The 12,135-nt window shown below is 43.1% G+C and overlaps 1 protein-coding gene across 1 annotated transcript in view; it reads right to left on the reverse strand.

Annotated features, from left to right (window-relative positions):
• Window positions 1–7,100: 7,100 nt before the first annotated feature.
• Window positions 7,101–12,135, reverse strand: part of ABCG1 (ATP binding cassette subfamily G member 1) — a 63,476-nt gene continuing 58,441 nt past the window's right edge. Inside the window, exons 13-15 of the mRNA XM_073577203.1 lie at window positions 11,436–11,594; window positions 10,907–11,025; window positions 7,101–9,095 (exon numbers count right to left, since the gene is read on the reverse strand). Of these exons, the coding sequence (XP_073433304.1) occupies window positions 8,867–9,095; window positions 10,907–11,025; window positions 11,436–11,594 (507 nt within the window). The 3' untranslated portion in view covers window positions 7,101–8,866. The remainder of the gene's footprint in view (window positions 9,096–10,906; window positions 11,026–11,435; window positions 11,595–12,135) is intronic.

The raw sequence follows: 12,135 nt of genomic DNA on the forward strand, positions 1-12,135 counted from the left end.
CAAGACAAGTCTCACGGACTGCCTGGGAGACTTTTCGAGTAAGACCTCCTATAACATCCTTCTTAGTAGGTGAAAGTTCAACTTAATTATATAATGAACACATGTAATGGGTTTTTTTAAGGAACTAAATATTCATTGCCTATCCTTAGGGTGGGTCATCAATATCAAATCTGTGGGGGTCCGACACCCCGAAACCCACCGATCAGCTACTGCCAGCTCCTGTATCTGTGTACTGAGCCTGAACACCACTGCGCCGTACTCTGTGTAGTGGCTGTTCTTGGTACTGCAGCTCAGAGCGTATTGAAATTAATGTGATCTGAGGTGCAGTACCTGAAGATGGCCACTAGACGGAGTGCAGAGTTGATAGTTGCTTATCGATGGGTTGTCACGTGTCAGACCCCAAGATCTGGTACTGATGACCTATTGTAAGGAAGGATAGTCAATCAATATCAAAGTTCTGGACATCCCCTTTAATAGAATTACAAATCTACCCTTGGTATATATCACATGATTCCATAAAGGTATATTAATTGGCAAGGGCTTTCCCTGATTTGCTTTCTCTTCCTTTATAATGAAGAAAAATGCTAATAAACCAATTCAGGCCAATTTTCTTAAAGGAACATGACAGTAAAGTGGTTTAACCTTTGGCCATCAATGGGAATTCTCAATAAAGAACGTTGTTATTCTAGCAATTTAAAACTAAATTTACATAAATCGCACATAGAATATATTGATTAACCCTATAAATCATGCAGTGTATACCAGGTCTTTTCTAAACTAACCTAAAGGTCAAGAAAATTGAAATGTCTCCGCATCCGCCCCGCAGGCAGTCGGTGGAACTGCAATTGCTCCTTTACTTTCAGGGGGTGGTGTGAAGGCCTCTTTCACACATCAGTTTTTTGCCATCAGTCACAATCCGTCGTTTTTTGAAAAAAAACGGATCCAGCGCTGGATCCATTTTTTTTCTCATAGACTTGTATTAGCGACGGATTCTGACGGATGGCCATACGTTTCATCCGTCGTCCGATGGATCCGTCGGAAAATCTTTGTCCGTCGGGCGGAGACGACAGACAAGGTTTCATGGTCAATATTGACTTTTCTCATTAAGCTTTTCCTTCCTGATTTCTCTCTAACATTAGTACATTGTCTATTCTGGATCTCATTCAGTTATTGCTCACTCTCATTTTTTTTTTTTTTAAAGAAGTTTGCTTATTTTCAAGGTGGTTAAAATAACAAACCACTCCCGGCGTGCGGTAATACAGGGCAAGGCGACCCCGTGCAAAATACAGAAGTCGACCACATATGATCGGCCCTGTCACGTAAAGTATAACTAAAAGTTCTACAACTTTCTAACATTCTTTGTTTCAGTTCTTTGCTATTTTTTTTTAATCTCTGGTTGGTGTCAGAGAATGTGAGCGGTATTTCTTAAATCTGGAGGATGAATATTTCTACAAGTTTGGGTGCTGGGGTCTTGGGGTCTGGGTGCAAAGATATGGACCGTGGGTGTCGTGGAGTCTTGGTGTTAGGATCAGGGTGTCATTGTCTGAGTTCTGAAGTCATGATGTGGGGGACCTGGTGGTATGGTCAGGGTTCGGGAATCATGGTGTTGGGAACTGGGTGGTATGATCTTGGTTCTATAGTCATGGTTTTGGAGACTCGTGGTATGGTCTTGCTTCTGCAGTCCTGGTGTTGAGGACTTGGTGGTATGGTCTATGTTCTGGATTCATGGTGTTTTGGACTGGGTGGTATGCTCTGGGTTCTGGAATCATGGTGTCGGTGACTGGGTAGATCAGTATCGGTACTGGAGTCCAGGTGTTGGGGGCTGGGTGATATGATCTTGCTTCTGGAGTCTTGATGTTCAGGACTGGGTGATATGGTCAGAGTTCTGGAGACTTTGCATTGAGGTTTTTCACGATATGATCTGAGTTGTGGAGAGATGTTGGTGTTTGGGTCTGAATTCTGGAATCTCGTGGTCTTATTGTCTGGGTTCTAGAGTTTTGGTGTTGGGGTAGGGTTGTTACAGTTTTAATTATAGAGTCTTGTTGCTCTCATTAGGGCAGTGGTGGACATTTCATTGGTGCAACCAAAAAGGTGCCCGAAAGGAAAAGAGACCCATTTCCACAACTAAAGCAGGCACAATTGTGCATTATGATGCGTATTGGACTGTAAAGGGTCCATATACTGTTCTTGCACAAGGGCCCTATAGTGTCCGTGTCTGCCAGTGGGTCAGGGTGCTACAGTTTGGATCATGGCGTCCTGATGTAGTGATCAAGATGTCACGGTGTAGGTTCTGGATTTTTGGTGTTGGAGAGGGCTGTTGGAGTCTTGTTGCTAACATCTGGTTTCTGACATTTTGGTGTTGAGGTCAGGGTGTTTTGGTTAGGATTATAGAGTCTTGTTAGAGTTAGGCTGGTTTCACATTAGAGCTTTTTAAGCGCACGCATGGCCGGGGGTAGCTCCGCCCCCGAGCCGGCTCTCTGCCCGGCGTGCCCGCCCCTTGCTTGTAGCGCCGCCTCCTAGCGGACAGCGGCGCCTGCGATCGGCGCACCTATAGGTGAACGCAGGAAGATGAACGTAGGTTTTTCCGCGCTTGCACATTGTAAAGGCCTCCGGCGCTTGCGCAGTATGCTTTGCCCAACTGTGAGCAAAGCATATAATCGGTACTGCGCATGCGCCGGTAATTTTCAGCATGCATCCGGCGTCCAGGAAGAGTGTCCTGCATGTGAAGACTTCCGGGGCATAGACCGCACTGAAAAATACCGGCACATGCGCAGTACCAATTACATGCTTTGCCCACCTTTGGGCAAAGCATACTGCGCAAGCGCCGGAGACCTTTACTATGCGCAAGCGCAGAAAAACGACCGCATCTGTGATATTCACAGATGAATTTACGTTCAGCAAGCCGAGGAGGGGGGGGGAAGGCGAATAAGCCATGCCCATCGGACTGGACCGTGGCCGTTTACATACATCTCAACCAAGATAAAAAAGGTATTTGTGCATCAAAGGTGCGGGCTCAGGGGGAATCAAAAATCCTAAGAGAATCCTTATGTGATACACAATTGAATGATATCTTTACATGATATCACTAAAAATGGGTGACAGATTCCCTTTACAGGGATCGTCCCATATTGGCATTTATGGCATATGCACAGGAATCCAGATCTGCACACATTCACCTCTTACATTCATTCACTGCTTGGATGTTGTGGCTGGCGGCCTCTTCCCCCAGGGCTGGCTCCAGCTTTATGTGGGCCCTTAGGTGACAGATACCCAGATGGCCCCTCTTGGTCGATTTTTCCTCCTCACTATAACTTTTTTATATTTCGGGTGATAGAGTTGTAATTTTCCTCATTACCATTTTGGTGTCCATACGACTTTCTGATCTGTTTTTATACAATTTTCAAGGAGGAGAAATGATCAAAAACATTGATTCTGTAATTTACATTTTTTTTCTCTCAACGTTTAGTTGACCTTCCCGGCTGCCATAACAATGCAATTGGCACCCCGCAATCATGTTGCATGGTGGAAGGGGGAACAATGGCGTCAGGACTCTTCCACCCAATTTCAACCTCTTTTGTGCTGCAGTCAGGATTGGCAGTGGCATCTAAGCGGTTGAACTGATCCGATCCGAGCTCCTATACCTGCAGTTAGACTCAGGGTCCGGCTGTATAAAACGGTTCATGAGCCCAGTCCATAAATGCGGTGTGCGCTTCCACTGTACATGTATAGTGGATGTCACCAATTGAAACCTGGGCCCTCTAACACTATGGGTGGCTGCCCTGACCTCACCAGATGGGCTGAAGGACCTGCCTTCTCCATGTAGATATGTATCCCAGATATAGAACCTATATCTACCCTGTATATCCTGTAGATATGCCATTAACATGCCTGGGAGGAGGAGCTGTTAATTTTGATGTAGAGGGCACATCCTGGAAATCTCATCCTGGAGTTACAAATTTTTACCCATAGTTACTTGTGGGTGTATATATTGCATGTAGGTAGCATTTACAATTCCAGAGCTGCATTTATAATTCTGCTGTTTTTTAAATTCACTCATTCTCTGTTGGTTCAGATTCTGCACCAAACTTGATCTGCTGATATGTTTTCTGGTACATGTCATCTGTATATCAGGTATTGTAGAGTAGCTGACTCCACCAGCAGAATAGTGAGTCCAGCTCTGGAGTGATACAGGATGTAACTCAGGATCAGTACAGGGTCAGTAATGTAATGTGTGTACACAGTGACTGCACCAGCAGAATAGTGAGTGCAGCTCTGGCGTAAAACACAGGATGTAACTCGGGATCAGTAATGTAATGTATGTACACAGTGACTGCACCAGCAGAATAGTGAGTGCAGCTCTGGGGTATAATACAGGATTTAACTCAGGATCAGTAATGTAATGTATGCACACAGTGACTGCACCAGCAGAATAGTGAGTGCAGCTCTGGGGTATAATACAGGATTTAACTCAGGATCAGTAATGTAATGTATGCACACAGTGACTGCACCAGCAGAATAGTGAGTGCAGCTCTGGAGTATAATACAGGATGTAACTCAGGATCAGTAATATAATGTATGTACACAGTGACTGCACCAGCAGAATAGTGGGTGTTGCTCTGGAGTATAATACAGGATGTAGCTCAGGATCAGGAATGTAATGTATGCACACAGTGACTGCACCAGCAGAATAGTGAGTGCAGCTCTGGGGTATAATACAGGATGTAACTCAGGATCAGTAATGTAATGTATGCACACAGTGACTGCACCAGCAGAATAGTGGGTGTTGCTCTGGAGTATAATACAGGAAGTAACTCAGGATCAGTAATGTAGTGTATGCACACAGTGACTGCACCAGCAGAATAGTGAGTGCAGCTCTGGAGTATAATACAGGATGTAACTCAGGATCAGTAATGTAATGTATGCACACAGTGACTGCACCAGCAGAATAGTGGGTGTTGCTCTGGAGTATAGTACAGGATGTAGCTCAGGATCAGGAATGTAATGTATGCACACAGTGACTGCACCATCAGAATAGTGAGTGCAGCTCTGGGGTATAATACAGGATGTAACTCAGGATCAGTAATGTAATGTATGCACACAGTGACTCCACCAGCAGAATAGTGGGTGTTGCTCTGGAGTATAATACAGGATGTAACTCAGGATCAGTAATGTAATGTATGCACACAGTGACTGCACCAGCACAATAGTGAGTGCAGCTCTGGAGTATAATACAGGATGTAACTCAGGATCAGTAATGTAATGTATGCACACAGTGACTGCACCAGCAGAATAGTGAGTGCAGCTCTGGAGTATAATACAGGATGTAACTCAGGATCAGTAATGTAATGTATGCACACAGTGACTGCACCAGCAGAATAGTGAGTGCAGCTCTGGGGTATAATACAGGATGTAACTCAGGATCAGTAATGTAATGTATGTACACAGTGACTGCACCAGCAGAATAGTGAGTGCAGCTCTGGAGGATAATACAGGATGTAACTCAGGATCAGTAATGTAATGTATGTACACAGTGACTGCACCAGCAGAATAGTGAGTGCAGCTCTGGGGTATAATACAGGATGTAACTCAGGATCAGTAATGTAATGTATGCACACAGTGACTGCACCAGCAGAATAGTGAGTGCAGCTCTGGAGTATAATACAGGATGTAACTCAGGATCAGGAATGTAATGTATGGACACAGTGACTGCACCAGCAGAATAGTGAGTGCAGCTCTGGGGTATAATACAGGATGTAACTCAGGATCAGTAATGTAATGTATGCACACAGTGACTGCACCAGCAGAATAGTGAGTGCAGCTCTGGAGTATAATACAGGATGTAACTCAGGATCAGTAATGTAATGTATGGACACAGTGACTGCACCAGCAGAATAGTGAGTGCAGCTCTGGAGTATAATACAGGATGTAACTCAGGATCTTTCTCTTTAAGCATGTGACTCTGGCCATGATAATAATTTATATTCACTGATGAGATGAAATGAAAACAATGATGGGATTTATATAGGTTTTAAATATAAATTTATTTATCTATACAAAATATAATTATGTTCTCTGCTGATCCACGTTACAAACACAACAGGATCACCAGAAATCTTTTGGTCAAGGAAAAGGAAAAATCTCTTCTAGTTCATTCTAGGTCGGTGCTGCAATCAATTAATTAAATAACAATAAAATAATAAAAATTAAAAGAAAAATCTACCATGAGATTATCAGATGCTGCTGTGGGGGTCAGGACAACAATCTAAGGGACGTCCGCCATTAATGTCCTCAGTAGCCGCAGTATAGTGATCATGTATCCATGTACATGTGCTGCAATATGGTGACCACCTTTTATGTAGAATCGGAATGGCAATATTCAAAATGGAAAAATGCTGAAACATCGTCCTAAACATGAGATTAGTTTGAAGCTCAATATGTCCTGATAGATGAAACACATGCTCCCCCCATGGGACCCCAATGCTGGTGCTTTATAAACATGCAGGTAGCGTCCTAGATACATTCATATAGGGAACAGTTCTGCGTTGCAGGCTTCAAACAATACTTTAGCTAAAAATCTCAATGTAGTTGACATTATTGTTGAGGTAGTTTGTGCGTACAGTGGAGAGCATAAAATACCACCATGCTTGGGTGGGTCAACAACAATAGAATGGGGGCCCCACAAAGAGTCTAGGGAGTGGTATTGAGAGGGGGGAGTCTACATTCTGTAAACTATTATTTAATTCTACAAAACATCTGTCTGACATTTGTGATCAATAGGTAACTTAAAAAACTATTTTCCATCTTTATATTTTAGAAAAATCTGATTACTAATAACAGTGGTTTCTGGATACACCGCCTACATCCATTGGGTTATGCGGCAGTCCTTACCTGGGCGAGTCTGAACTAAGACAAAGAAGGGACAGGGAAGCTTAGCTGTATCCACGCCATGTTCTTTGCTTACATACTACTGATTTATTAATCAGATTTTTGGAAAAACATAGATACAGCCCAGATAGTATAATTTTATTCTACATAACATCTGCCTGGAGTTTGTGGGCAAGAGCTACATTTTGAGAATGTTTTTTTTTCTTTTTTTTATCTGTGATTATCTGTAGAAAAATCTGATTACTAATCCCAATGTGGAATGGCATGTTGGAAACGTTTGCTATGGCCTGACACCTTTTTACATGGGGCTGCTTAGTTCACCTTCTCTAGGTGAGTCTGAACTAAGGCAGAAAATGAGCGCCGAGTCTTAATAGTATCTACGCCATGATCTACTCTTACATCCTACTGCCTTATTAATCAGATTTTTGCAAAAAATATAGAGAATAATTAACCCCTGGCCTGGGATAACAATGAATACGATCAATCACTATAGACAAGGGCAGACTGTTGTTGATAGAATTAAGATGTCTTTTTTGCTCTGAGTCCAAGTGTAAATCTGTATATCTAAAAAAAAACAAAAAAAAAAAACATAGAAGTGGTCTTCAATTTCCTTTGCATGGTCCAAAAAAAAAAATCATAACAAAGTATCAGACATAGTGACGTCATGAAGCACATGGGCAGTGTATCACTAAGGTATGGCATCACTCTATGATCGGCAGGCGGACAGCCTACTGGAACCCCCACTGGTCCTGATTAGAAAGGGGCAGTAGTGCTAATTTTACCCCGGTTCTCCTTTACTGCTTCTTTCTGCACATTGGCACTCTGCTACCTGCCCGTCTCGGGTAATGAAGCATGGCCCAATTCAAGTCGGTGGCCACTATACTTCTCCTCCTCGTGGCCCCGTAACATTGATTTGTCATGCCTCAAAGACAAGTCCACTAAAGACAAGTAAAATTACAAACCTGGATGTGGATGATTTTGGTAAGAGTTTTTGTGAGCGATTTTGTAAGTACCTTACAATCAAATGAGTCCCTCGAACTCATCTCCTGACTACATTCAGACCTCAACCAAGTGTATGGCGGGGCCATATAATAAAAGTTAAGTTTAGATATACGTCTGTCCTTCAAGAATACTTCTTAGACCAGTTCTGGAAAAGCAGAACTAAATCTTAAAGGATTCCCATTCCTATTCAGGGGCATCAAGCTGAAGCAAGACTCTATAGGTTATTATTGGGGCTCCCCATCTTTCAGTGAGCTTTTTTTTTCACCAGAAAACGACCATGATGTTGCCCTCAGGTCAACATCTCCCTACCCCACAGGGGCAGAAATCACTTCCCACAACTTCCAGGATGTCCCTGCTAAGAGGGTGTTAGCATCTATGGCATGTTTTATTACCACCCCCACCCCAACGGCTATTTTTTTAATAGATGCAACTGTACGCACCAGGTCAATCCTGTTTGCGTTATCTCAGATATTCCCTTGGTGACCGATTCTGGGATTGTCAAAGTCATCCGGAGCATTTGGAAGATCTATAATATCCAAGAAGCAGATGTTTTAAGAATTAAAAAAAAAAGTAAAAAAATTTCCAAGTGTCAAGTTAGCAAAATTACCCCATTACACAGTCATTAGCTGCAAGGACATTCTACGTCAATAATAGACCAAGGTTTATGGGATGAAGATGTCTGTCCGCCCTTAACCTTGAAGGAACACTGAGAAGTTGACTCTTGACCTTCTAGATTTCCATTCTGCTTCTTCCTAGTTAAATCTAGAAAGTTAATAATTAACCAATGGCCTGAAGGAAAAATAAAATACCTCCAAAGTTTTTGAGAAGATCACCCAACGAGTCAACTAACCCAACGAGGATGCAGCAAAGTTGGGTCTGGTGGCATCTCCCGAGTCCTTGTAAGACCAGTACAATAATGATCTTCGGTGGAAGTCTTCCATGTATCCATCTAACTAACCTTTCTTCTTAACCCAAACTTTTACCTCTCTGCCCGGATTTTGTATCGTAGTACGAAATAGGCTATGAGGCGCAGAGTGATGAAGAAGACTCCCAGGATGATAAAGTCTAAGTACAGCTTTGCATTTTCAACATCCAGTTCTTTCAGTATGGCTTCCGACTTCTGGAAGTGGCAAGTTTCATCCTTGTCGCAGTGAAGGTCTTCTCTGTCCAGACCGTAAATAGATAAAATGACTCCCTCGAAGCCGTATCTGTTTAAAAAAGATATTGTGTAAATCTAGTGTGAGTGAAAAATAAAAGCGAAAAAAAATAAAATTGCTATTGAGGTGGAGAACGTAAAGAGTACCCGTTGTTTTAATTTCCATTTCATAAATCAATAGTACAAGTAAAGATAAGCAACTTTGTAATATGTCTTATCGGAGAAATCTGCTTCTTTCTCCTCCTGAACTGATCATTTGCTCTCAAACCAGGGGTAAAATTTGCAAAATCTGTATTCAGTGAAGACAGATTTTCCCATTACTGAAATTGGAGATGATAGATGGTATTGTTAAAATTCCATGGTGGAGGGAGGAGCTAGAGGAACACACAGACATTCTATGGAGGGGGGAGGAGCTAGAAGAACACACAGACATTCTATGGAGGGGGAGGAGCTAGAGGAACACAGACATTTTATGGAGGGGAGGAGCTAGACGAACACACAGACATTCTATGGAGGGGGAGGAGCTAGAGGAACACACAGACATTCTATGGAGGGGGAGGAGATAGAGGAACACACAGACATTTTATGGAGGGGAGGAGCTAGAGGAACACACAGACATTCTATGGAGGGGAGGAGCTAGAGGAACACACAGACATTCTATGGAGGGGGAGGAGCTAGAGGAACACAGACATTCTATGGAGGGGAGGAGCTAGAGGAACACAGACATTCTGTAGAGGGGGAGAAGATAGTGGAGCACACAGAGATTCTACAGAGGGGGAGGAGCAAGTGGAACACACCAACATTCAAGTTCTTCACACTCCTCCATAGAACTTTATAAGCACCAACTGTCATCTCCTATCTCAGTAATAGGAAAATCTGTGTTCAATGAAGACAGATTTTACATGAAAACTGAGAATTTTGAGAATAAAAAAATCAGTTTAGGAGGATAAAGAAGCAGATTTTAGTAATAAGACATATTACATGTTTCTTGTTTTCAAGTGTACTTTTGAATTATGGAAGAAAAAAAATTCAACTTACATTTAGTCATTAAAAGAAGAGGAAAGGGTGTCTGCTAACAAAGTTTACTCTTATTGTGCATGATCCGACTGTCAGATTAGTTGGATCAGTCACCCTGCATATTGATGGTTTTATAACAGCAACAGATTTTTTTTTTACACTAATGAGCACAGCTGAAAAAAAATGCTAAGAATAATAAATGCCGCACACTACCTCACCCCGGTAAAGAAATGGCGGGCATCCTAGAACAACAGCACTACCTGAATAGCAAATGTTAATACAAAGCGAACAAACATCATCTCGGTGGGAATTGTCATGTTTATGTCTCTGATCATCATTAATATTTTTTTTTATATTTCCAAATAGATTAACAAAGCGACGGCTCCTTAGTTGGCATCGATCACCGATGATGCGGGCAGCAGGCTGGCGTTGCGCCATTGGTTGCTGTATGGTTGTAAAATAGCACCTCCCGGTGGACACAATGAAAAATGAAAATTACTAGGATAGTTTTCAGGGGCAAATAGCATTAATGGAGGTTGTTCACGATTGGAAAAATATGTCTCCCAGAAACAGCATCACCCCTGGATGTTTGAGTTGTTTCAGCTCAGCTCCATTCACTTCAATGGGGCTGATTTGCAGCACCAGATACAACCCATTTTCAGAGGGGAGTGCTGTTTCTCAAAGAAAGCAGACATTTTCCATTCCTGGACAACCCCTTTAAGTGGGGTCGTAGACTCATTCATTGTCCTAGTGGACCTTTCACGTCTATCAGGCACCGCTTATCCCTACTGAACCAAGGCTTCATATAAATAAGGAAATTCACAAGGCACAATAATGCCGCCATACCTGACATAGGACATGTAGGACATCCACTGCAGGTAGCCGGGAATAGTGTCAAAGCTGACAAAGAATCCCGAAAACAGCAAAACGGGGATCGCTGTCACCGGACCCACAAAAGTCGCCACCTGCAGAAGAAAGAGGGATATTAGTCTTAAGGCGACCATTGACGTTGACGTGCAATGTCCTAAAATCCCTCTAGAGTTACGGATGTAGCAGAGCTGAGCGCTTCATTTGTCAGAATTCACATTCTGATGCGTCATCTATTCTCTATATAGGACGGAAGGTGAAGAGATAAAGCCGCCCCAAAAGCATACATGACAAACTCAGCTCTGCTACATGGGTATGAATCCATGCACTATATACGGTATACTGACAAGCTTCATTTTCTCACTAGGTGGCAGAGTGTTCATGCCTGACAATGCACAGAGGGCGAGTCTTATATAGGACGCCCCCTAGGGGTGGCGACAGGTGGTAGATATTTTAACATTGATGTATGCAAGCGGAGGGAACGATCCGAACCCTATAACCTACATACCTGTAACGAGGTCGATGCTGCCCCTATCAGAAGTCCTAAGGACTGAGCCACCAGGGATGTCATGGTTCCCAGAGCCGAGAACAAGACGAATCTTAGGGCGTCCGACGGCTGTGATGTCATCCAGTACACGATGCTGCAGTACGCCACCGGGAACATAATCTAGAAATAAAAAGAATACATGGATGGGACGATTACCCCCTTCAGCTCCGGGGGGGGTACATACATGTCTGTTTTGGTGGCGGTCCAAACAGCCCACTCCTACTAACAGGATTGGTTCGGGAAGTCCCACATTTGTCTGACTCTTTCCAAAAAATTGAGACAGTCCTGGCAATCTGAGACTGTGGGCAAGTATATAGTTTTCCCCAAAACGCATATCATTCCCTATCAATAGGATAACTCATAACCAGGGATGTAACTATAGTATGTGCAAAGGTTGCAGTCGCACCAGAGCCCAAAAGATCCCACAGGAAAAGACCCATGATAATTGGGGTCAACGTTGGAGATTTTTATTGGGGCCCATAAGCTTCAAGTTATGCCACTGCTGATAACGTGTTGGTCGACCATTAGGAACACCTACAGTCCCAAAAACAGGGCTTTGCACCCTCGGTGCGCATGCTCGACCTCCGCTCCATTCACTGTCAATGGCAGTTGAGGTTGAGCATACGCAGCTCCAATCAAGACAGGAGTCAGCAAATCCGAG

The sequence above is a fragment of the Dendrobates tinctorius genome, unplaced genomic scaffold (assembly GCF_039654945.1).
Source record: "Dendrobates tinctorius isolate UK_male_01 unplaced genomic scaffold, ASM3965494v1 ptg000054l, whole genome shotgun sequence".
NCBI lineage: Eukaryota > Metazoa > Chordata > Amphibia > Anura > Dendrobatidae > Dendrobates > Dendrobates tinctorius.